General features: G+C 40.6%; 1 protein-coding gene across 18 annotated transcripts in view; it reads left to right on the forward strand.

The window, feature by feature from the left end:
• LOC122354128 (band 4.1-like protein 1) overlaps nucleotides 1-27,915 on the forward strand; it is a 150,167-nt gene that overhangs the window by 78,988 nt on the left and 43,264 nt on the right. For 17 of the 18 annotated variants that reach the window (XM_043252168.1, XM_043252174.1, XM_043252175.1 and 14 more), the window contains 5 exons: nucleotides 6,930-6,972; nucleotides 13,420-13,495; nucleotides 19,468-19,686; nucleotides 20,088-20,175; nucleotides 20,475-20,627. In XM_043252168.1, the coding sequence (XP_043108103.1) occupies nucleotides 6,930-6,972; nucleotides 13,420-13,495; nucleotides 19,468-19,686; nucleotides 20,088-20,175; nucleotides 20,475-20,627 (579 nt within the window). Of the gene's footprint in view, nucleotides 1-5,284; nucleotides 5,318-6,929; nucleotides 6,973-13,419; nucleotides 13,496-19,467; nucleotides 19,687-20,087; nucleotides 20,176-20,474; nucleotides 20,628-27,915 lie in introns of those variants that run through there. The other variant, XM_043252172.1, reaches the window with a different exon arrangement.

Consider the following 27,915-nt stretch of genomic DNA (forward strand, 5'->3'; position numbering starts at 1 on the left):
AGTTTGTCTCAAGAAGTTATTAATCTTGATGGCCAAGTTAACGAACTTAGAAAAAGAGAAATCTTCTTATTTGCAGGCTAGCTCTGTCTGTAGCTCGGTGCTTAAACTACCGTGAAACAGCTTTCGAACCAACCTAGAGTCCTGAATTCAATGGAATACTCAGCCGCGGTTCGTTTGCCCTGGGTAATACTAATGATTTGGATTGATATATCTTTGCCGTCAGTGGGATATTCAAACACTTCCCAGAGTTGTTGGATGAAATGATCAAGCGAGTTCCTAATCCGTGAGTCAATCAATCAATCATTTTTATTTATATAGCGCTTTTAACAACACAGGTTGCATCAAAGCACTGTACAGTATAATGTAGAAGAGTACGATGACAGGGATGTATAATGACGAGAGTGACCAATTTCTTATTAATTGCAGAGACGGTCTCTGTAATCAATTCGACGTTAAATCACTAGAAGTTAAGTGTCCCCAACCAAGCAAGCCAGAGGCGACAGCGGCAAGGAAACAAAACCCCATGCGTACAGAATGGAGAAAAAAAAACCTTGGGAGAAAACAGACTCAGTTGGGGTCAGTTCTCCTCTGACCGGACGCCCAGCACTTAACTTCCAGTTCAATTTTAAACGCAGCTGTGTCAGATAGTGTAAATGACTTAGTGTGTGTGTGTGTGTGTGTGCATCAGGATCTGGTGATCTGTCCATGGGCGCATCTAGGTTTTCTGGTCTCTGATGAACATAATCTCAGTGTGCTGATCCACCATCTAGTCTGGATACAAACTGTGAAAACAGATTGAGAAAGAGACAGGACTAATATTAGCGTAGATGCCATTCTTTTTACAATGTCAAGTACATCATGTTTTAGGAGTAGTGTTCCCGGTTCCAGCTAATCTAAGTAATGCAGCCTAAAAATCCTTTAACGGATTTGAATAATAAAAAGTGTGTTGGTGTGTTATGTGTAGGCTAAGTTAAAATGTTAAGATGTGTCTTTAATCTAGATTTAAACTGGCAGAGTGTGTCTGCTTCCCGAACAGAGTTAGGGAGATTGTTCCAAAGTTTAGATGCAAGATAGGAAAAGGATCTGCCGCCCGCAGTTGATTTTGATATTCTAGGTATTATCAAATGGCCAGAGTTTAGAGAAGCGGACGTGCAGGACTATAATGTGATAAGAGCTCGCTCAAGTATTGAGGAGCTAAACCATTCAGGGCTTTATAGGTAATTAATAAGATTTTAAAATCTATCCAATGTTTGATAGGGAGCCAGTGCAGTGTTGACAGAACCGGGCTAATATGATCATACTTTCTAGTTCTAGTAAGGACTCTGGCTGCTGCGTTTTGGACTAGCTGAAGTTTGTTTATTAAGCGTGCAGAACAACCACCCAATAAAGCATTACAATAATCTAACCTCGAGGTCATAAATGCATGAATTAATATTTCTGCATTAGAGGTTGAAAGCATAGGTCGTAATTTAGATATATTTTTAAGATGGAAAAACGCAGTTTTACAGATGCTAGTAAAACATGGTTTTCGAAGGAAAGATTGCTGTCAAACAGCACACCTAGGTTCTTAACTGAAGATGAAGAATTAACAGAGCAGCCATCAAGTGACAGGCTGTGTTCTAGATTATTATATGTGGGGTTTTTAGGTCCAATTATTAGCGCCTCTGTTTTTTCAGAATTTAGCATTAGGAAGTTAGTCATCATCCAGTTTTTTATATCGACTATGCATTCTGTTAGATTCTCAAGTTGGTGTGTATCACCAGGCTGCGCTGAAATATAGAGTTGAGTATCATCAGCATAGCAGTGAAAGCTCACACCATGACTCCTGATAATATCTCCCAGAGGTAACATGTACAGGTTGAAAAGTAACGGTCCTAGCGCTGAGTCTTGAGGAACTCCATATTTGAGCGATATGATACCTCCTCATTTAATGCTACAAACTGATAGCGGTCAGATAGATATGATTTAAACCATGCTAAGGCCCTTCCTCTAACATACATAGTTTTCTAGTCTATCCAAGAGAATGTTGTGATCGATAGTATCGAAAGCTGCGCTAAGATCTAATAGCACTAATAATGAGATAAAACCACGATCCGATGATAAAAGCAGGTCATTAGTAACTCTAATGAGAGCAGTCTCAGTACTATGGTACGGTCTAAAACCTGATTGGAAATCCTCACAGACACCATTTTTTTCTAAAAAGGAGTACAGTTGTGAGGATACTACCTTTTCTAGTATCTTTGACAGAAAAGGGAGATTAGAGATTGGTCTGTAATTTACTAAGGGATCAAGATGTGGTTTCTTAATAAGAGGCTTAACTACAGCCAGTTTGAAAGTTTTGGGAACATATCCTAATGACAATGATGAATTAATAATGTTCAAAATAGGATCTATGACTTCTGGAAGCAAATCTTTCAATAGTTTAGATGGAATAGGGTCTAACATACATGTTGCTGGTTTAGATCATTTAACAAGTTTGTACAAGTCTTCTTCTCCTATAATGGAGAAAGTGTAATTTTTCCTCAGGGGATCTAAAGCTCACTATCTGATGTGAAACTGTAGTTGACGGCTGCATAGTTACAATTTTATCTCTGATGGTATCAATCTTAGAAGTAATGAAATTCATGAACTCATTGCAGCTATACTCTTGTGGAATATTAGCACCTGTTGACGTTTTATTTTTTGTTAATTTAGTTACTGTACTGAATAAATACCGGGGGTTGTGTTTGTTTTCTTCTAAAAGGGATGAAAAATAATCAGATCTTGCAATTTTTAATGCTTTTCTGTATGACAGGATACTCTCCCGCCAGGCAATACGAAATACTTCTAATTTAGTTTTTCTCCACCTGCGCTCCATTTTCCGGGCTGCTCTCTTTAGGGTGCATGTGTTTTCATTATACCATGGAGTCAGATTATTTTCTTTTATCTTTTTTAAGTGCAAAGGAGAAACTGTATCTAAAGTGCTAGAAAAAAGAGAGTGCATAGTTTCTGTTATATCATCAAGTTTTTGTGTCGTATTGGATGTGCTAAGGAATTGAGATAAGTCAGGAAGATTACTTAGAAAGCTTTCTTTTGTGGTGGAAGTGATGGTTCTACCATACTTGTAATAAGGTGCAGAGTTTACAGGTTTAACTATACAGAGTTCACACAAGACTAGATAGTGATCTGAAATGTCATCACTTTGCTGCAGAACTTCAATCCATTCCATGTGACAGTATTAGATCTAGAGTATGATTTCGACAATGAGTAGGTCCAGAGACGTGTTGTCTAACCCCAACGAGTTCAGAAAGTCTAAGAAAGCTGATCCTAATGTGTCTTTTTCATTATCAACATGGATATTAAAATTGCCAACAATTAAGACTTTATCTGCGGCCAGTACTAACTCAGTTAGAAAATCAGCAAATTCTTTAATGAAATCTGTGCTGTGAGTCCGAGTCCCAAATGGCTGCAGCCCAGTTGCTCTGCCAGTCAACAAGGTTATCAGGAAAACACAGTTCTTTTCCTCTGATTCAAATTTCTCACTCTGATGATCAAAATACACCCTGACTTGGCGAATAAAACACTTGCACTGTTTAGCAGTGCCATCAAATTTGTCAGGAATAACGAAGCTTACCGTTTTAGGCGTGGTAGGGGGAAGCCATCGAATAAAGTGTGTAAGGTATTCGTTAACCGATTAAAGTTTGGTAAGCTGTTCCTGGTAGTTCCTGGAAACTTCCTCTAGATTCCTGGGAGGTGAAGTATTCTGTAATGACGACGCTGAAACAGAGTTAGAATCCATTTGCAGAAGTTTATTAGGGCAAATCCAAAGGGTTTTTGGATTTCCTTTGGAAATCAGGGTCCCAGAGTCTGGAGGAAGAGAAGAGAGGCACAGAATCAACGTTGCTTGAGGTCCAGTGTTTCCACAGTCAGTGATGGTTTGGGGTGCCATGTCATCTGCTGGTGTTAGTCCACTGTGTTTTCTGAGGTCCAAGGTCAACGCAGTTGTATACCAAGAAATTTTAGAGCACTTCATGCTTCCTGCTGCTTACCAACTTTATGGAGATGCAGATTTCATTTTCCAACAGCACTTGGCACCTGCACACAGTGGCAAAGCTACCAGTACCTGGTTTAAGGACCATGGTATCCCTGTTTTTAATTGGCCAGCAAACTCACCTGACCTTAACCCCATAGAAAATCTATGGGGTATTATGAAGAAGAAGATGTGATATGCCAGAAGAGCTGAAGGCCACTATCAGAGCAACCTGAGCTCACGTAACAACTTACCAGTGCCACACATTGATCGACTCCATTCCACGCCGCATTGTTGCAGTAATTCAGGCAAAAAGAGCCCCAAGTATTGAGTGGTGTAATGCTTATACTTTTCCTGTTCATACTTTTCAGTTGGCCAAGATTTCTAAAAATCCTTTCTTTGTATTGTTCTTAAGTAATATTCAATATTCACTCAATTTGGGATTTTCTTTAGTAGTCAGTTATAATCCTCAAAATTAAAATAAATATATCAGTCTGTGTGTAATATATGAATATAATATACAAGTTTAACTTTTTAAATGGAGTTAGTTTTGATGAACAACACCTGTTTGTATACACACACACACACACACACACACACACACACACACACACACACACACACACACTCGTACAAGCATGCCAGCCAAAACATTACCTGTGATTTGCCAAATTTCTTTTTGCTTTGCTCTGAATAGTTATAAATTCTTTATGGTATTAAGTGTTTTCTGACACTTCAGTTCAGTTTGCAATGAGAAGCTGCAACAGTTTATCAGAATTTAAAAAGAAGAAATGAATAAAAAGAATAAAAAAACAACAGCTCAAGCCTCACTTATTCAACATCATAATTATGTGTGTGTATATATATATATATATATATATATATATATATATATATATATATATATATACACACACACACACACACACACACACACACACACACACACTTGAGCTGCTGTTTTTTATTATTTCTTTTTATTCATTTCTTTTTTTTTAAATAACATCAGACCCTTCTTTTGACAAACTGCAAATGAATGAACAAATGAACAAACTTCTCATTGCAAAATGAAGTGTCAGGAAATACTCATTAACCTAAAAAGTTAATTACTAAATAAAAAGACATTTGGCAAATCAACTTGTAATGTTTTTGTTGGCATGCTTGCACAAATGGACGTATTAAACAGTTTTCTGTTGTGCATATAACATGTCTCAAGGCCTGGGTTTAATTCACTTTCCGCGTACAGTTCTGTCTTGCACACTGCCACATCCGCACAGATTTCATTCCCGGATGAGCGCAGATTGCCAAGTAAGACTCATGCGCAGTACAACCGTTTTGGACTTGCATGTCTTCTGTCTTTTTCTTGCGCATGCGTTGTTGTATTTGAAAATCACTGCATGTGGACATGGATGGCCTAAGTATACTTTGGCGATATCTATACTACCGTATGGATGGTACTACGGGTGTAAAAAAAATGACATGGCACTGCGGGTATTTTATTACACTTTAGTACTGTGATACTATCGTAGCACAGGCATATGTATGGGCATTAACTGTAACCCACACTTGCCTAATATTTACAACTTACCCACATTTGTTTGTATGTACAGTACAAACTAATTACCAAGCATGTGTGACTGTTAAGTACAGCTGTGTTTCTTATTTATTAACATGTACATACACTTCAGATAAGTACCTTACATCGCCACTCATTTGCCTGTAGATGCAATTTGTTTACCATGTATGTACCAGGGAAGTACACATACAGCAAAATATAGTGCTATGGTGCTCATCGGTGCTAGTGCTTCTTTGTTTTATTTTAAATAAGACAGTGTAACATTAACATATAGAGGAAGGGGTTCTAGAAGACTCTTGAGGTCCACGCCTTTACATTTGGAGAGGTGCACATCAGCCTATGGCGTAGCTACAGCATAGGTTTGACACAGAAGAATAAACTGGGCTTGCAACTGCAAGAGCCAATAAGATAAGAGGCTTTCAGAGCTTTTATTTAAAAATCCTGGTCAAATCAGACAGAGTTTAGGGAGCAGACAAACAGGTATACTGAGAACAAGACGCAATCACAGTTCAATAAACAAGTCAGGGTTGATCAATAGTGAACATAATCAAGAAAGCGAGGCAAAAAGTGTAAATGCAAAGAGTCCAGTCAAGGTGCAAACATAATCCAGACAACATGACAAAAGAAAAAAAACGAGATACACAGGTGAGAATCAGAACAGAGGGAAAGCAGACTTGGAAAACTATGACAAGGCTAGAGAAACTAGAAATGGCTCTGTGGGCTGATTGGAGGTAGCTTGTCACGACAGACTACCTGACATATCAGCCATGAGATCTTTTAATTATCCTGATTTATATTTTAATTATCAGTAAACCAGTATTTTTTTTATCACGATTTGACATTTCACAGTAAATACTGCTCAATTTTAATCAAAGTCTCATGCAGATTAGCAACAAGCATAGTAGTTTTATGTGAAAACATGACTGAGGGAAAGAATGCAGACTATGTGTATAAAAGAATACAAATAATTAAATCACATATATACTGTATGTATATATATATATATATATATATATATATATATATATATATATATATATATATATATATATATATATTCATATATTATAATAAAAATAATAAAAGTTTGACTTTTTTGTTCAGACCAATGCAAAAATCTGACCAAATTGTTGTAAATAATAAAAGGTCAATGGAAAATAAGCTACTTATTATTAGATAATAGAATAGAAATAAGCTTATGTACAACTGTTTATGGCATTTTAACAATTCTGTGTATAACAGTTTGAATTAATACATTGCTTTCATTTTTAAGAAGTAGCTCCCGAATTAAATAAGGTTAAAGACCCTGCTTTAAGATTTAGTTGTTTCTGTTGTGTTTTGCAGAACTGGTTGGACCTATCCAAAGAAATCAAGAAACAGATGAGAAGTGAGTATATTACTCATATGAATGGCTATGTCAATACTTTGGATATGGATAATGAATATGACTAAATTTACAAGCGCTGATTGTCTAGTGGGCAGTGCACTGACATACAGGTGCTGGTCATATAATTAAAATATCATCAAAAAGTTGATTTATTTCACTAATTCCATTCAAAAAGTGAAACTTGGATATTATATAAATGATATATTTTATATTTATATTATATATAACTTGCAATACTTCACATTTAACTCTTGGAGGGCCTCTGGTTATAAAGACCACAAACAGGAATTAGATGCAGAGGAAGCCGGAGGGCTGAGCACAGCTAATATAAGGGCTCCCTCTGCTGGTTGAGCATTAGAACCCCAAATTCAGTATCTCAGAAAATTAGAATAATGTGAAAAGGTTCAATATTGAAGACACCAGGTGCCACTCTAATCAGCTAATTAACTCAAAACACCTGCAAAGGCCTTTAAATGGTCTGCCAAACTAGTTCTGTAGGCTACACAATCATGGGGAAATCTGATGACTTGACGGTTGTCCAAAAGATGAATATTGGCACCTTGCACAAGGAGGGCAAGACACAAAAGGTAATTGCAAAAGAGGGTGGCTGTTCACAAAGCTCTGTGTTCAAGCACATTAATAGAGAGGTGAAGGGAAGGAAAATATGTGGTAGAAAAAAAGTGTACAGGCAATTGGAACAACCGCACCCTGGAGAGAATTGTGAAACAAAACGCATTCAAAAAAGGATCAGAGAAAATGTAAATCATTCAGCTGCATCTTTAAAGAAATTGTAAAAAATGTTTTAAAAAGTGAAACTTTCATATATTCTATATTCATTAAATGTGAAGTAAAACATTCAAAAAGTTTTTTTGGTTTGATTAATTTTTATGATTAGAGCTTACTAATCATAAAATTAATTGATTAGAAAATTAATAATTCACTATTCCAAATTATTAGAATATTTACATTTGAGTTGTATTTACATTTGAATCTTAAAAATGTTAACCTCGTCATTATACATCACTTTCGCTCTATTCTTCTATTTAATACTGTTCAGTGACTTGATACAATCTGTATCAATCAAACAATTGCATATCGTCCTCCACATTTCTACAGCGTGGTCCCCACTTCCACAAAACCAGAATGAGTGCATTTGTTGACACAAGAATCACAGATTCTGCTGAACAAGGGGGCCATAGAACATGTTCCCTTGCCAGACAGAGAGTCAGGCTATTACAGTCGATATTTCTTGATTCCCAAGAAGGATGGGTTGTTGCATCCAATTCTAAATCTTTGTGGGCTAAACCATCATCTCAGAACATACAAGTTCAAATCAAGATGATTGTTTGTCAAATCCAGCCAGAGGACTGGTTTGTTACAATCAATGTGAAGGACACATATATTCACATAGAAATATTGCCACAGCAGAGGAAGTTCCTGAGGTTTGCTTTTGGGGGCGAAGCTTGCCAGTATCAGGTTCTTCCATTTGACCTAGCCTTGTCATCCCGCCCATATACAAAATGTATGGATGCAGCTCTGGCTCCTCTACAACTCCAGAGCATCCACATTCTGATTACATAGATGACTGGTTAATTTTAGCCCAGTCTCAAGAGCTTACGCTATCAACACTGGGGCTGAGACTTAACACCAAGAAAAGTGTTCTCACTTCTGCTCAGAAGACAACGTATTTAGGGGTTGTATGGCATTCGTTCACAATGCTGGCACACCTGTCTCTGGCATGCATCAAATCCATTCTAGACACCCTAAAGGAAATCAAGCTAGGCCAGAAAGTGACTGTTCTTCACTTTCAGAGAGTTCTAGGTATCTGGCAGCTGCATCCATGGTGATACTCTTGGGTCTTCTGCACATGAGATCATTCCAGTTGTGGCTTCATCCAAGGTGGGATTTCATCCAAGGGCCAATCCCCAAAGGCAAATAATGGTCATGTTGGGGGCTTCAGACCACCCACTCTAGGTTCATGTTGTCATCGCAAGATGCTAACGACAGATGCTTCTCTCACGGGCTGGGGAGCGGTCTTGGATGGCCATCCTAGTCCAAGGGATCTGGAAAGGTCATCTTCTCACATGGCACATCAATTACCTCGAAATGATGGCTCTATTTCTGGCCCTGAAATATTTTCTCCAGCAGTTAAGAGGCTACCATGTCCTGGTGCGGGTGGACAACACTTCAGTAGTTTCTTACATAAATCTCCAGGGCAGACTAAGAGGCAGTACTCCAGAAGGTTATTCCATCGTTTCAGTGACAGCAAAGATGCTCAAAGCCTATGGCAGCACCACTGCACAGAAGATTCCACCTCCTATCGACGACCAGGTGATGATGCTGTCCCCAGACAGCGTGAGAAGAAGCAGGGTCAATGCACGCAAAGCTCCGGGTCCTGACAACATTCCTGGGGGTGTTCTGAGGGATTGTGCAGCAGAAGTCATCTTGATCCTGTTTCAATGACTACTATCCAGTTGCACTTACCCCTATTCTCATGAAGTGCTTTGAACGGCTAGTCATGCACCACATCAAGTCTTCCCTCCCCTCAACTCTGGACTCCTTTCAATTTGCATATTAGTCCAACCGCTCTACTGATGATGCCATTGCCACTGCTCTCCACTTAGTACTCACACATCTGGACAAAAAAGACTCATACGTCAGAATGCTGTTCATAGACTCAGCATTTAGACACTAAACACTGGGGCACCTCAAGTATGTGAGCTGAGCCCCCTCCTCTTCACCCTAATTACCCACTACTGCACTCCATCATGCAGCTCCAATCTCTTCATTAAGTTTGCGGATGAAAGGACTTTGGTGGGTCTCATCAGTAACAGAGATCAGACTAACTACAGGAGTGAGGTGAGCTGCCTGGCCAGGTGGTGCGGAGACAACAGCGTCTCTAATTCCTCCACAAAATGAGGAGAGCCAGAGTCCCAGCTCCCATCATGTGCACCTTCAACAGAGGCACCATCGAGAGCATCCTGACCAGCTGTATCACAGTGTGGTACGGTGCCCGCAGTGCATCCTGCCGAAAGACACTTCAACGCTTAGTGAGAGCAGCTGAGAAGATCGTTGGTGTCTCTCTCCCTTCCCTCCAGTACATTTACAACAGTCATCTCACCTGCAGAGCTCTAAACATTGCAGGTGACCCTATCCACCCGACACACAGCTTCTTCAGTCTGTTGCCATCAGGTAAGAGACTGCGGAGTCTCCATGCTAGGACCAGTAGACTGAAGGATAGCTTTATACATCAGGCTTTCAGAAAGCTGACCTAGGGTCCGAGAGAAACACAATTTCAATTCTCCATATGTATGTACTGTAGATGTGGTAGAATTGACAATAGAGCAGACTTGCCTTGAGTTGAGAGTCATGTCTGAGACGTCTTTGATGTTTCTGCGGACACACTACACAACACTTGGGTTCCACACACTTCCAGTGCAGAGTAGCTTTTGAAAGGGAACGTCTTGGGTTACTTGACTCTAACCCTGTTTCCAGAAAAAGCAGGAACGAGATGCCGCACTTCAATGCAGCACTGCAGGCAAGACTGGACATTCTTTCAGACAAAAATTACCCCGAGGATATATTTATAACCACCAGGTGCGTTTAATGTAATGACGTAAGCAAGGTTATATGAGCCAAACTTTGGTGTGTTTGACACACATGCTTCAACAACCAGTTGAACAAAAAGTTTTCTCATTAGCACTATTAAGTGCAGCTCATTCACGCTTTTTCAGGGAACAGGGTTACAGTCAAGTAACCTGAGATGAATTTCAGTTAATTTTTGTGATGCACTCTTTGGAAAGCGGCATCCAATTAGTTTCCTTTATTAACAAAAGCACAACTGTTTTTTTTTTTATTGTAATTGTACACAAATAAAATAAATATTTAGAATAGTTTTGAATATTGTCTTATTCTTGAATGAGTATTGTAAGCTACTCCGACTTTTATAAAGGGGGAGAAAAAAAGTCAAGTAATTATCTTCAGAACAAAATTAATACCTTTTAAGATATGTATGTTTGAGAAGTAAGTTTCTTTTTTTTTTTTACCAAATATTACATTTTTGTGTTTAATATAAATTAGATTTATGTACTTTTAAACTAGACACTGACACTACATTTATTTGCATTAAATCCCTTTTCTCAACAAAAGGCATTTCCAAACAATCAATATAGAATGTATGCGCTAAAGTGAAAAAGAAAAAATGTTTGTTGACACATGAGAAATTTTGAGAAATCGATAAATAGCATTTCCATCAGCTACATCTGTAAAAAGTAAATATTTTTTTGTAAAACATCCTTGGATGGAAACCTGATCATTTACACCCTCTACAAAGAGGATACCCTGCACAAGTAAAAGGGATGACTGCAAGCTTGAGAAAACTGTCAAGCAAAACAGATTTAAACACTAAATAAAAAAAACAAACAAACAAAAAATTTGCATTTCATTTGGAAATCAAGGTCTAGAGTCTGGAGAAAGACTGCAGAGGCACTGAATCCAAACTGCTTGAAGCCCAGTTTGAAGTTTCTGGAGTCATTGATGACTTAGGGTGATGCGTCATCTGCTGGTATTGGTCTGTTATGTTTTATGAAGTCCAAAATCAATGCAGCCATCTAAATGAGATTTGAGCAATTTATGCTTTCATCTACTGAGAAGCTTTATAGAGATGCTGATTTCCTTTTCCAGCAGAACTTTAGCATCTGCCCACAGTGCCAAAACCACTTCCAAGTGATTTGCTGACCATAATATTACTGTGCTTGATTGGCCAGACAACATACCTGACGAGAATCCCATATTTAATCAAGAATATTTTCAAGAGAAAGATGTGAAACATTCAATCCAACAATGCAAACAAAATAAATTCTCAATAGTATTCTCAAACATTTCACCGATGCTGACGTTTGTGCTAAAGGAGCCCTGACCATGTTGAGTGCATAAATGAACATACTTTAAAGAACTTCTACTTTTCTGTTTGGCGAATCCTTTTTTTAAGGTCTTATGAAATATTCTAATATTTTGAGATACTGCAGGGCTGTACAGAACCTTTTTTTGTGCACAGCACCGAAAGAGCAGTGGACAGCCAATGCTGCAGCGCCCAGAGAGCAGTTGGGTGGTTAGGTGCCTTGCTCAAGTGTCTCATCTCAGTTGTGGTATTAAAGGTGGAGAGAGTGCTGGACATTCACTTCCCCCACATACAAGCCCTGCTGGACCTGTGTTACCCGTGGACTCCTTTTTGTTGTTGTTTTTGTGGTGTGCCATGTGTTCTGTGTGACCTACTTTTATTTAGAGGTATTATTTCTTTATGTGTGCATAATTAAAATCGTTAACTTTATATTCTCGTCGAGTGCTCCTTAACACGAAACCACACCATGACAGAAGATCGGACCATACAAAAGTACAAGTAAATAGCAGCGTATTTTCCCCTTTTGTTTTTCCTGAAATGTTTTCCACGTTTGTCAACCCGAATGTCTTCCTCCTCCTGCTGGAGCAGGGGGATTGCTCTCTCAAGGACTATATGGAAATGTTCATCGTCCTCTCCAACGACTCTCGTCCGGAAATGGTCCTCGTGAGAGCATCGCTGCTTACATCGAGTGGGTGCTAGTGTCGTGCAACTCTCAAATGACCAGCCCCACTCAGGATCCAGGGCCCAGCCCATCACTTCAACCACGTCATGAATCCCCACCATGTGCGCTCCCTCCAGTGCCCGCGCCTCGAACGCTCCCTCTAGTCGGCTCCACCGTGGACCATCATGGCTGCTCCGGACTCCTCCTGTCTCCTCCCTAGCTCATGCCTCCGTCTGTTCCTCCCTGGACTCTGTTTGCCGACCCCATCCTGGGGGCCCATCCTCCACCGGAACCTCCTCCCAAGTTCCCATTTTGTTTTGTTTTTTCTGTTTTTCATTTTTTTTTTGTTTTTTTTTTTACTCTGTGTCATGGACTATGTTCCATTCAGCTTAAACACTCCCAAAAACTTCAGGGCACAGATGATTAACCTCCATATAGTTTTATTGGGATATAAAACTGTAATACAACACAAACAAAATATATACGTATTAATATTAAATCTAAACTCAAATGTCAGCACTTGTGATTTAAACGGCACCGATCTGTATGATAAAACGTGATCGCACTATGTTGTTTGTTTCAATAATCTTACACAAAATCAAAAGTAGACACTATCCTAATATTACATAATACGAAATGCTCACAGATGTTGCTGCAGCAAAGAGGAGAAGAAAACATAATCGCTTGAGAAACGGATGACTAAGAGAGCTTGCAAGTGGCTGCGGCTAACAATCATAGCGTTCTACCTCCTGATCCATGACTTGTGCGTTACTGTGTTACCATGGTTACAAAGATAAACAGATCATGCTGCACTGTTGAAATAAAACAAAAATAACCTAACACTTTTCCTCTTTCGCATGACATGACACTTTGTATGTTTTTACAGCATCTTCTTGGCAATTTAATTTTGCTGTCAAGTTTTATCCTCTGGACCCCTCCCAGTTAATGGAAGACATTACAAGGTGAGTAAAGTTGCTAAAGCCATTTCTCAATTGATTTCCTTTGTTTAGGGGGAGGTGGGGGTTGGGGTTAGCAGATATGTAGAAAGCAGGATAGCTGATACATGGATAACTTAATATGGCATACATTTCTAATATTATTTAGAGTGTAGCAAATAGCTCAAAAGGGAAATTTACATAATTACAAAATTAATTATGGTTAGTTGCAATTATTTATATCAGCTGTCAGTAAATTTCCTGTTAGAACATTCAGTGTATGTTTATTAACACTGTTATAGTGTTAACTAAACACTAAAACAAATCAACAATAATTACAGTTACTCGTAAAGGGGCAAACTGTTAAGTTGATGATGGAAGAACATATTAAGAAAACCAGAGAATGAAACCATGTAAAGAGTATGTTAACCATCTGAGTAAAACCATCAGTATTATTTATAATGTGGTCTATAGCTTATACTTAAACACTGTTTTGTTTAGTTTATTGTACAATACTTGCATTGTAGGGCTGCCACTAACAAAAGTTTTTATTTCAGTCAATCTAATCAACTAATTTATTGATTAATTTTCCACAAAAATCTATAATTTTTAAGAATATTTTATTAAAATCAAATGAAATCCAAATTTTTGTCCAAATCTGTCCAAATCCAAATCTTTTTTTTTAAACAAAAGTAAAGTGCAATAGAGTGCAAGGAGGAAGTGTTCATCTCATTGTCCAAAACACTGAAATCAAAATTCAGAATTATAGTGTAAGGACGACAACATATCCACGTGTTCTAGTCTGCTAGTAATAAAATGCAAAAAAAAGAAAGAAAAAAACCTTTTAAAGGAGTATTTACCACAAATATTGTTTACCAGAATTTGAGAAAATACATGCACATATAAAATAATAAATCAAAATTGTTTTATAGTTTACTGCACCATCTAATTGACCAATCTAATATTGACCAAGCACCATTTACTTAAAATGTCCATTTAATCTTTAATATTTGACCATTTCTTTAGAACAGACATGACATAGACACTAATTAAATAAATATGAGGACATCAAAATGTGCAAAATCAGGGCGAGTTTTTGAGCTTTTATTTTGAATCTGCAATGTATTCTCCTGTGTTTTTATAAGATTTACCTAACAAATCTGATGAAATGGCACACGCTGAATTCTCAATCCTGTGGAACTACTGTGAAGGGAATCATTGGTTGAATGAAAAGACAAGGCCGCAAGGCCTTGAGCAAAAGGTTAGACTAGGATGGGTCACTGTTGTGAGAGCATTATCTGCTATACAGGTCACTCCTTTCGGCTGTCAATGAGCCAACAGTGTCCTAAACTTTTGGAGGGAAAGTTTTACAACTCTTTGTATATTGTTAAATAATTAACATCTTGCTCTTGTAGAATAACTCTCGATTCTCAGTCTCAGAGGGTGAGACCGCTGAAAATTTTAGGTCCAATTTTTATCACCTCCCTTTTTTCAGAATTTAGCATTAAGAAGTTACTCATCATCCAGTTTTTTATATCGACTATGCATTCTATTAGATTCTCAATTTGATGTGTGTCACTAGGCTGCGCTGAAATATACAGCTGAGTATCATCAGCATGGCAGTGAAAGCTAACACCATGTCTCCTGATAATATCTCCCAGAGGTAACATGTATAGGTTGAAAAGTAACGGTCCTAGCACTGAGCCTTGAGGAACTCCACTTGTGAGCAATATGTTACCTACTCATTTACTGCAACAAACTGATAGCGGTCACTTAGATATGATTTGAACCATGCTAAGGCACTTCCATTAATGCCAACATAGTTTTCTAGTCAATCCAAGAGAATGTTGTGATCGATAATATTGAACGCTGCGCTAAGATCTAATAGCACTAATAACAAGATAAAACCACGATCAGATGATAAAAGCAGGTCATTAGTAACTCTAATTAGAGCAGTCTCAGTACTATGGTATGGTCTAAATCCTGATTGGAAATCCTCGCTGATACCATTTTTCTCTAAGAACGAATATATTTGTGAGGATACTACCTTTTCTAGTATCTTTGACAGAAAAGGGAAAATTAGAGAACAGACTTTATCTGCTGCCAGTACTAACTCAGAAAATCAGCAAATTCTTGAAATCTGTGCTGTGTCCTGGTGGCCTGTATACAGTAGCCAGTACAAACATGACAGGGGATTTATCACTAGCACATGATTCTGTAGATAATGTTATATGCAGCACCAAAACTTCAAATGAGTTATACTTAAAGCCTGCCCTTTGAGAAGTACTAAGAATGTTGTTATAAATTGTAGCAACACCTCCCCCTTTACCTTTTAAACGTGGCTCATTTTTATAGCAGTAATTTTGGGGGGAAGATTCATTTAGAGTAATATATTCATCTGGTTTTAGCCAGGTTTCTGTCAAACAAAGCAAATCTAGCTTCTGATCTTTGATCAAATCATATATATAAAGTGCTTTTGTGGAAAGTGATCTAATATTTAGCGAGCCAAGTTTTATCGTTTGCATATTTGAATTATAGGTAGTTTTAATTTGTTGGACATTAATTAAATTATTGCTTTTGATTTGGTTTGGACGTTCTCTGCATATTCTAATTCGGGGAACAGACACAGTCTCTATAGTGTGATATCTAGGTAAAAGAGTCTCTATGTGCTGAGAATTAACTGCCTTCTGTGACGTGAGGCAGCTAGCAGATGGTCGGTTTAGCCGGTCTGTCTGCTTCCTGACCTGGGCACTAGTTGGTCATGTTGGAGCTATAAGACTATATGGCATATTTCTAGATAGAAGAGCAGCACCACCCCAGGAGGTATGAAGCCCATCTCTTTTTAACAGGTCAGGTCTGCCCCAGAAACTCATCCAATTGTCTATAAAGCCTATGTTGTTCTGCGGGCACCTCTTCCAGCCATAGAGACCCAGCAGTCTGCTGTAAATCTCATCACCCCGGTAAGCAGGGAGGGGACCAGAGCATATTACATTGTCCGACATCGTACTTGCAAATTCACACACCTCTTTAATATTATTTTTAGTGATCTCTGACTGGCGAAGTCGAACATCATTAGCGCCGACGTGAATAACAATCTTTCTAAATTTATGTTTAGCATTAGCCAGCACTTTTAAATTTGACAAGATGTCAGACGCTCTGGCTCCTGGTAAGCATTGGACTACGGTGGCTGGTGTCTCTATTTTCACGTTCCTTCTCTGTCAGCCTAGCTATTTCCCTGCATTTATCACACGTGAATCCCTGATCGCTAACAGAGAAGGATATGCTATACATGTGACAGACGGTGCAAGTGACGATGCAGGGAGAACCCATTTACTCACCGTAAGGATTAGAAGTATAGAGCTGGTCCAGTGTTCCACGTCCAGGACGAAACCCGCATTGTTCCTCTTGAAGCTGAGGTTCAACTGTCGGACGGATTCTCCTCTCCAGTACCCTGGCATAGACTTTCCCAGGGAGGCTGAGAAGTGTGATCCCCCTATAGTTGGAGCACACCCTCCGGTCCCCCTTCTTAAACAGAGGAACCACCACCCCAGTCTGCTCCGGGCGGATCTCGTCCACCCCTGGTGCCTTGCCACCGAGGAGCTTCTCAACAACCTCAGTGACCTCAGCCAGGGTGATGGTCGAGTCCCTCCCCCGGGTCCCCGGCCTCTGCTCCCTCAGTGGAAGACGTGTTGGCGGGATTGAGGAGGTCCTCAAAGTATTCCTTCCACCGCCCGACAATATCCCCAGTCGAGGTTAGCAGGTTCCCACCAGCACTGTATACAGTGTTGGCAGGGCACTGCTTCCCTTTTCTGAGGCATCGGACGGTTTGCCAGAACCTCTTTGAGGCCGTCCGATAGTCATTTTCCATGGCCTCCCCAAACTCTTCCCAGACCCGAGTTTTTGCCTGCACAACCACCCGGGCAGCGGTCCACTTGGCCCACCGGTACCTGTCAGCTGCCTCAGGAGTCCCACGAGCCAACCAGGCCTGATAGGACTCCTTCTTCAGCTTGAAGGCATCCCTTACTTCCGGTGTCCACCATCGGGTTCGGGGGTTGCCACCACGACATGCACCAGAGACTTTACGGCCACAGCTCCGGACAGCTGCGTCGACCAAAGAGGTAGAGAACATAGTCCACTCGGACTCAATGTCTCCAGCCTCCCTCAGGATCCGGTTAAAGTTCTGCCGGAGGCGGGAGTTGAAGATCTCCCTGACAGGGGTCTCTGCCAAACGTTCCCAACACACCCTCACGGTACGTTTGGGCCTGCCAAGTCTGTCTGGCCTCCTCCCCCACCAACGGATCCAACTCACCACCAGGTGGTGATCAGTTGACAGCTCCACCCCTCTCTTCACCCGAGTGTCCAAGACATGCAGCCGGAGATCAGATGATACAACCACAAAGTCAATCATTGACCTCCACCCTAGAGTGTCCTGATGCCACGTGTACTGGTGGACACCCTTATGCTTGAACATGGTGTTCGTTATGGACAGACCGTGACTAGCACAGAATTCCAACAACAGAACACCACTCAGGTTTAGATCAGGGGGGCCGTTCCTCCCAATCATGCCCCTCCAGGTGTCATTAGCATCAGCAACATGAGCGTTGAAGTCCCCCAGCAGGACGATAGAGCACTTTCCAGCACCCCTCCCAAGGACTCCAAGAAGGCCGGGTACTCTACACTGCCATTCGGCCCGTAGGCACAAATAACAGTGAGAGTCCTCCCCCCAACCCGAAGTCGCAGAAAAACTTTGTTTGCATTACTAAAACTGAGTGCTGGCTTCTCTGGTTGGTTGCGGTGTCTTGGAAGGCGTCTTTGGGCTTCGGGCGATTTGAATGGGCGTTTGTGAAAGTCTCTTGTCGCTGGGCTGCTCAGCTTTGGAAGTTTCCAGAGCTGAAGCTACAGAGGGTCAATAAAGTTCTTGCTGAAGGAATGCTGTAGTAGTTCAGTGAATTACGTTGCAGCAGCTTGCGCTGTGTCCTTGGCGGCTTTCAGTTGTTCTGTACAGCAAGTTTGTGGAGTTGTTCCAGTGCAAGTAATGGAATGCGCAATGCTCCGATGGAGAACAACTCTCTGATGGAGGGAAAACTCCCGAAAAGCTTTATGCTTTGAAGTTTTAAACAGCTAGTTTCGGCTTACCCCGGGGGTGTAAATTACCATACATTAACACAGAGTTTCCATTCCATTTGGAGATAGCATCTCTGCAATGTCTTATACTTTATAGAATGTTTCCTACATCCCATATAACAAAATAACAAACATTTATGCACAAGCTTTCATTCAACACCAAATGTCACATATCTAGCACTCATTTCAACTGCTATCTATTACGTGATTATGTGTAGATTAAAATGGCAGCTTTCATGGACACATCAAAACATACAAGAGGATTATAGGAGATTGTTTGTAACTCTACATATATTTGCTCTAGTAAAAATGGGAATTCTGATCATGCCTTATTAGAAGTCATTAGCATTTTTACAAGTCTCTTTGTTTGGAGAAGCAAAAGAGCACACTTTTGTGATGTATGAGGAAAACCAGGAAAGGCCAAAAGGGTTCCTACTGGAGCCTGGAGATTTTCGCAATGTCCACTCACGCTTGTAAATTACATGCTTGTGCTTATTTATCTAGGGATTTATGCTGAGAGGAGTCACACCTTAACCTCAGCATCTCTGATTATTGCTGATCCCAGATCAGTTGACTGAGTCGTGTTATCACGCTTTCCGGCTCTGTGTTTACCCAAAGGGAGGGAAGACTGTGTAAATCATGTTGTGTTTAATGCATAGGTGCAAGCAAAAAACACTAGAAAACCATCATGCATTTGTTCCGACATAGCTGTTTGATCCTCTTTTTCTGGTTGTATCTTCATCACAGCCACTTCAACTCCCTGGGGAGATAAAGGTGCTCTCCAGAAATATTTTTTTTGGGGTCTAATAACCCTTTAACAACAAAGACATGAATATGACAAATTTTATACTTTCAGGAGATATTCTCTGTTACAGGTACTACCTGTGTTTGCAGCTGCGCAATGACATCCTCTTTGGCCGCCTGCCCTGCTCCTTTGTCACACATGCTTTGCTGGGCTCCTACACCATTCAGGCAGAACTAGGAGACTTTGAGCAAGATGATCATGGATCTGACTATGTTAGTGACTTCCACTTTGCCCCCAACCAAACCCGTGAACTGGAGGAGAGGGTGATGGAACTACATCGAACTTACAGGTCGACAGAGATATCATAGACTGTATTTATTCTAGAAAATTTTTACAGTACTTGTCAAATGTGAAATATATTATATATGACCTGAGGTGCTGGAATGGGCTCCAGCATCCCTGTAAACCATACATAAGAAAGGCAATGACAATGGATAGGGTCTATAATATTACCAAATGTATAATATTACCAAATTAAGAACAATTCTGTACTATTTCAGAATAGTTCTAGTTGATTTCTTAAAAAAAAATATTATAAAACTTTTAATAAATATATCAGTTTTTTTATGACAAAAGCAAGTTCTGATTGCAATGTTGCGTGGAGCTGCAGCTATGTTTGAAGCTGTTGTAAATACTAAGAAAGGGGCACCTTTGGAAAAACAGAATGGTTATTTTCTTCCTTTTTCTCAGGGGAATGACACCTGCTGAGGCGGAAATGAATTTCTTGGAAAATGCAAAGAAACTCTCCATGTACGGTGTTGACCTGCATCATGCTAAGGTAAATAAAAATCACATGGTACAATCTGTAACTACAAGTGCTATGTACACTACAGCAATCAATCACTTTTATTTATATAGTGCTTTTAACAAAATCAAATAAGATAATACAACGATAGGGATGTATAATGACGAGCAGGTTATAATTAGAGCCATTATTCAATCTAAAAATCATACACTCAACATTTAAATGTTTTCTAAAGAAATGTTTACTAACATGGTATTAGGCAAACTTCTTGCAGTAGAAGTTATGTAATTCAACTGACTGCCTTTAATAATCACCCATTCTTTCTGAGGCAGGATTCAGAAGGGATTGACATAATGCTGGGCGTGTGTGCCAGTGGTCTATTGATTTACCGTGACAGACTGAGAATCAATCGATTTGCCTGGCCAAAGATCCTCAAGATCTCCTACAAAAGGAGTAATTTCTACATCAAAATCCGCCCTGGAGAGGTAATCAGATCAGATCTTTCAGAAGATCTTAAACCATAATAATTTCACAAAAGTATCAGTCTCTTGAAAAAACAGAAACAGCAAACTGTGGCATAGTGGTGAAAGCATTAAATAGTAAATAGAACACACAGTTATATTGTGTGTGTGTGTATATATATATATATATATATTGTCACGGGAGGAGCCAACGACAGAAACAGTGGGCGTGGCGTCAGGCCTCGGAGAGGCTTTTTATTAAACAAAATAAAGTGTCCAGGGGGAAAGTGTCCAAATAAAAAGGGGGAACTGGTGCCCTCGTTGTGCTGCAGGGAAAGTGCCAGGTAAGGTAGTGTTCCAAGGGGGGGGGCAGGGTCCAGGTAAGGGGCGGAGTCCGGCGGCCGCGCTCCCCTCTCCTGGTCGGGGGCGCGAGGGGTGGCGGCTTCTCGATGCGGCTGAAGTTCCTGAAGAACCATGGTAACCAGGCACGCATCTCGTGAGCTTTGTACAAATCTTTTCAAAAGACAGGGCTTAGAAGGGAAACAGTATGTGGAAAAAAATGTGTCTTTTGAAACTTAAACCACATAAAAACATTGTATTACACCAAATAAACAAAATAATGTTCAAAATGATGACCCTTTGCATATCACCTTGCATGCATATAAACCTATTGTAGGAGACTCCCAATAGAATATTTAGATACCTTAAAAATAAAATAATAGGGATACTCTAAATATTAGTCCATTTATTCCAAGTAAGTTCAAGCAGTAATCTTTATGTAAATATAGTAGTTATCCTCTGATGATTTGTATTTATTGTCTTTATACACTACTTAGCATGTCTAAAACATGGTGATGACTACTCAGAATGCAATACTTAATAGTAGTTGACCCCCAACACAACTGATGCAATTTGAATTTGGTAAAAGGCTTTGGTTTGTTTGCGGATTTGATTGCTGCTCTCCCAGCTCTGTCAAAGTGTGGCCGCATGCTGGGCTACAAGAACAGAACCATAAGAAGTGAGTAGTAACACTTGAGTCATTACTATCTAAAATCTCAAAAGCTAACAATGACATTGGCTGATATTAGGGAGTTATAAGGATTTTTACTTTAAAATACTGATTCGAGTAATTAATAGTTTCTTTAGAAGAATTTGGTAATACTTGAGTCACTACTAGAGGGTTACCATTATCATAATTTTGCAATGAATTATTTATTATGCATAATGCACATTACGAACCTGTATACAGTAGTTCTTAGGAGTTCTCCGGAATATATAAAAGTTTTGGATTAGCTAATTGTGAACTATCAGTTTTAACTGAATGCTATTACCTCCTAAATTGTTAAATATCTTGTTAGATAATAGTAGTTATTACAGTGTAAATAGTGCATTAGTCATTTGTTAATCATCTGCATGTCTCTCATCTCATCGAAAGACGCAGTGCTCTACAGACTGAGCTACACAAGGCCGTAATTATGATGCAGATAAAATAGTATAAAACAGTGTAGGGGCGGCGCAATTGTAGTATACACTTTAGTGGGTCATATTTCAGGTATTTGTGCAAATGACCTAAACAGACGTATTGGTTGGAGGACATGTTGAAAAAGGCGGGACCAGCGCTAGTGCCAAGAATACACTACTGCCTGGGGTACCAGCTAGTCACTGTTGTGTGCACACTGCACATTACACATTGCACAACTTTCTTAATAGGAAGAATCACTGAAAACTTTGTCTAGCCTATAAATATACTACATTCACAACCAAACACATGCAAGAAGTGATTTTTCTGTAGAAAGTTTTTCTGTATGGGACTGGTTTGCAGCGAAAAAGATAAAAAGAAGAATATGATTATGGTTACATGCAGAAGCCATGCATGCTTTTTTTTGCAGACCTGTAGACTCTAGCCCTTTCCCTTCCCTATATTATGCTTTCTTATTCACTTTAGGTCATCGCAAATATTCTGTTTATCTGTGCGTGTATTGCTACTGCACAGAAGAATAATATGCCACACACAGGACACATGCAAAAATTAGTTGGGAAAATCATTTGTTTAGCAAATGTAAAATAAAGATATATTATATTAATACAGAGTTAGCTTGCTATAGATTTAGAATCAGAGATGCCAGTTTATGATTTAGTAGTATGTGCGCTAAATTAATTGCTCTAGAAAAAAATACTTTAACAGTTGTGGACTAAATAGCTAAACATTTCAGCCAACACAAATGCAATGACGTGAGAAAGAAAAGTGGCTTGGTTTAAAGAAAAGTGGCTTGGTGTAGTAGTGTCTACAGCAACATCTAACATAGGGATGTTTAGATACTGTAACTATTACTCACATGTTCAAATTTTTTCAAAGACATTAAACTTTACATGTTTAAAACAATTTAAATGATTTCTATTGTATTATGTTCTATTAGATTAAATACTTCAATTTTAATATTTCAATTATGAATATTTAATTATTGAATATTTAATATTTCAATTTATATTATATTATAGTATATTTTTGTAAGGGTTACCCTTTTCCTGAAGAACAGAATCCAGAGGCCCTGGTCCAAGGTTAATGCACATTCGATCTTTTCTTTGCATCTCTTTAAAAATCACTGATATTTATTAATCTTTTGCGTTTCTAATTGTAGTACTGACCTTATACATAATTTTATCTGACTCCAATCTTTCGTGATTTTACTTATATTTATTTAAATGTAACTGCTGATCCCTCTAGTTGTGATTAAATTTGTATCATTAATTAACTATAATATTTCCTAGTTTCGACTTATCGTTCGTTAGGAGTCTGGGTCGCTTAGAGACCTTGTTTTGCCAGAACAGACTCACGACACATCTGGGCTAGTCCAGGTCTTAGTCACAGGCTACCCCGTAGATCGCTTACCTTAATGCAGCCATTTCCTCAATAGACTTAAAAAGAGTAATTTTTTATGTGTTCCCTAAGTAATAGCATGCTAAGCCAGTTTGGTGGCCAGCAGTCAAGATCTCAAAAACGTGCCCCGGCTCCATCCATTAATCGTTGATCTGACTCACCCAAGCGCGCCAACAATGCGGAAAACCTCAGAAGTCACTGACCTACTAGAAAAGTTTTTTCAGACAATATTATAAGAGAACCAAGATTGATGTTATTTTGCCAGGCAAGAATAGTTTCCAAATTGGGATAATTCATAAACATTTGCACAACTGATCAGAGCAGTAAAAAAATAACACAAAACAAAATAAAACAAACTTAAAAGGTCATAATGCCTGGTCTTTAGAAAAGTGCATAGTATGGTGTATGGAAACACACACCACACTATGGGCCGATCTGGCTACAAAATCACGCCTTGTTGTGTTTTGACACTCAGACCAGACAAAGAGATCCCAAATTTAGTTGTAAAAACCTTTTGGTGTTTAGGTTCCCGTGCTCCAGGGTAACACCTGGCTGGAACACTTTCAGAGACCCAAAAGGAGGACACACCCCCTTCTCAACAGAACACAGTTCTACCAAGTTTCATAATATAAGTGATTACTGTGAAATTGAGACCAATTTACCAATCGCACTGAGACCTTTCAAATGAGACCAAACAGGAAAGTGAAGAACAGTAGGTTCACAAGACGCATGATATATAATGCCTTATTCCTAATGAACTTTAAACCAACTCTTTTGGGCAGAAGGAGGGGAAGCAGGAAGAGCAGAGGTGAGGAGGGTGTCATAAAGCAACAGAGAGGGGGTGTGTTGTTTACTCTCTTTTTGAAGTCCTTTTGTTCCTTTGGATATCCCTTCTCAGATTAGTCTTATTGCATTTACAGGTTTTTGATTCAGCTCCTTACATTTTATAATATTCTGTAAAATTAATAATTGATATAAAATATTCTATCATATTATAGGCCTATTATTTTCATATGAAAAATCTAACTGTTCTGTGTGATTTTTAATAGAACTTTTTAGCACTGTAAAAAAAACCAACAAAACCAAAAAAAACCCCATCTTTTTTCAGGAAAACTAAAATGTGCAAGATTTAATTAAACCAAGGGTCAAAGAAAACAGTAATAGCACATTAAAGTGAAAGGTTACACACTTTTTGTGTGTGTGTGCTTTCGCTGTTTTGGTGTAAAGAATGTTTTTGCTCATGTGGCCACCCAATAAAGAAGAGTTTAGCTTAGCAAGAAAAACAAATAGAAGGAATGTTAGTCATTGCCAGTATTAAGTCACATTTTATAAAGGAAAGCAGTATGTTAGTGCTTTGTATCTTTTCTCATTAGATTTTAGAGCATTTGTCATTGCTTGGACACATTGTTTGTTTAATGTATTTACTGTGGTAAACGTGAAGTGAAATTTTGAAAGTGTGAAGTGAAAGTGTGATTTTGCAGTTTTGGTGCGATAAGAAGTAAGGCGTGGCTACAACCAGGAACAATTTCCTGCCCTCTTGATCCTATCCCTACTCACCTCCTGCAGGACATTTCTTCTTCATTTCACGTGTGGAAGTCCCGCCTTCCTGTAGGAGGTCTCAGAACGAATACGCATATGAACAATATTTCAGTTTGCATATGGAATATTGAAGGTGATTGAACCCTCTTAGGTGGGCAGAAGGACTGCCGGGGAAACACAGGGCTCTGAGGCTATGCCGTAGAAATACACACATAAAGTCCTTTTTGGGTACTTTACATGGCTCCCAGCCCTCAACGGTTCTCACGGATTCATCGAGAGGCCCTGGCTCCAGATGCTCCGCTACATCTGGCTGTCAAGGGGAATGGAGGAGCTCGACAGGGTCTACTTTATGGACGCTCTGGAGCGGTTAACAAGCCGACCCAAACTGGGCCTCTCAGTGTTTCTACCCGTTTGAGGTGAGAACACAGGAGGATACCGGTTCCACACGTAGGCTATAGAATCTAGCGAATGTGTTAGGGTTCTCCCAGCCTGCAGCTCTACAAATATCTGTCAGCGAGGTGCCATGAGTCAACGTCCAGGACGATGCAACAGCTCTTGTTGAGTTTGCTCATAACCTGAGGGGGCAGGGCATACCCTGTGCTCGATAGGCCAGGATAATGGCGCCCACTATCCAGTGGGCCATCCTCTGCTTGGAGATGACATTCCCCTTTTTCTGGCCTCCGTGACAAACAAAGAGCCGGTCTGAGGTCCTGAAGCTTTGAGTCCGGTCAACGTAGCATCTTAGTGCTCGAACGGGACAAAGCAATGACAGGGCTGGGTCTGCCTCCTCCAGGGGCAGCGCTTGAAGGTTCACCACCTGGTCTCTGAATGGGGTAGTGGGAACCTTGGGCACATAGCCGGGTCGTGGCCTCAGTGTTACCTGGGAATCTGCGGGCCCAAACTGTAGGCACGATTTGTCGACCGGAAAAGCCTGCCGGTCCCCTACCCTCTTGATGGAGGCCAATGCGAGCAGGAGTTCTGGGAACCAGGTCTTCATGGGCCAGTAGGGTGCTACTAGCAGGACCTGCTCCTTGTCCTCTCTGACCTTGCACAGTGTCTGTGCAAGAAGGCTCACTGGGGGAAACACATACTTGCGAAGACCCTGCGGTCAGCTGTAAGCCAGTGCATCCGTGCCATGTGTCCCCTCGGTCAGGGAGAAAACCACTGGCAATGGTAAGTCTCTGCACACTCCTGGAATGTGAATGGTGTGAAGCGACCTCAGAAACGTCCGACTCAATAGAAGGAGGTGGCGGGCTAGTTGTGACATACAACGGGAGCGTAGACCACCTTGTCGGTTGATGTACACAACGGTCGGTATGTTGTCCGTGCGGACTAGTACATGCTAGCCTCGAAGGCGGTTCTTGAGATGGCCTAGGGCGAGATATACTGCCAGCAAATCTAGGCAGTTGATGTGCCATTGCAGTTGAGGGCCCGTCCAAACCTCTGACACTGCATGCCCGTTGTACATGCCCCCCCAGCTCATATGGAGTAGTCCCAACGGCGTCACTGCAACCGCGGCTGCCATATGCCCCAGGAGCCTCTGAAAATATTTTAGTGGGCCTGCCTCCCTGCCCTTGAACATATTCAAGCAGTTCAACATTGATTCGGCACGCGCTTTTCTCCAGGTTTGGCAGGAACCTGGACTGCTGGGGGCTCACCCTCGGCGACGAGCTGGCTGAGGCGGCCCATTCAGAGCCGACGAGTACCTGCAGGCCCAGGAGGGGAGCACAGGATCACCGCACCAAGTGGAAACGACGTTGTGACACAGCTGTATCGCAACTGACCGCTCCACTGGGGTGGGGAGCACCGTATACCCACTGGCTGCGCCACTGTCAAGGGTGGTGAAGGAGGAGGAACAACTGGGGCAGTTTCTGGCAGTGAAAGGTGCCTTCCATATCCCAGTAAGCTCCTCATGCACTTTCGGGAAGAAAGGTACCAGGGTGGGGCACTGAGAACCAGCGCGAGCCACCCTTAAGTACCAATCATCCAGCCTCGAGGGCCCAGGAAGCAGTAGGGTTTCCACTCGATCACGATCCCCCCGGCGACCTGGGCAAGTATAGCCACCATTTCTAGATCTGTATCCAGTACAGTCAACGCCTGGTAGACACCGAGCAAACTGGATCTGTCTGCAGCCACGATGAGAACCAGGTTGAGCAAACACAAGCTCTGCCCCCTTTTTTTTTCAAGGTGACAGAGCCTGCCCATCACTCCGAGATGACCACCTCCCTGCAAGGAGATGATTCATCCACAACCGCCACCTCAGCATGCTTATTGCCCAAGCACACGAGGCAGCGATTGTGACCATCACCTAACAACCGGTAACAACCGCATCCAGAAACACACGGTGTACGTCGTCTGAAGCAAGACCCACACTGTCTTCCAAGACACGTCGATTTTGTCAGATGTAACGTTGTCTCTAAAAAGACGCACCCGCAAATGCTCTTTTAGTGCTGAGGCAACAGGGGATAGCCGCTTTGCACACAAACAGAGGAGTAGTGCCGCCTGATTGTGGCAATCTACTTGAAGCAGGAAAACGACCTCCGCTGAAACGCCATACTCCAACATTTGTAGATCTTTGGAGCAGAACAGTCACACTCGGCTCCAAAGCGAAAAGCTGAATCAGCGGCAGCTGGATGCAATTAGCGCATGCCAATCTTCAATTGGTTTGTTTAGATACACTCGAAGTAGACTGGTCTCTCGAGGCGAGATCCCAATTCATCGGTCATTGACTCAGAGTGACCGACTGAAAGGGAACTACAGGCCAGTATCCCTTCTTCCATTCATGGCAAAGACACTTGAGGGAGTTGTGTTCAACCAACTCTCTATTTTTCTTACACAGAACAACCTCCTAGACAGCAACCAATTTCATGGAGAGTCTTCGGCTGGTGGAATAAC

The sequence above is a fragment of the Puntigrus tetrazona genome, chromosome 11 (assembly GCF_018831695.1).
Source record: "Puntigrus tetrazona isolate hp1 chromosome 11, ASM1883169v1, whole genome shotgun sequence".
NCBI classification, from domain to species: Eukaryota; Metazoa; Chordata; class Actinopteri; order Cypriniformes; family Cyprinidae; genus Puntigrus; species Puntigrus tetrazona.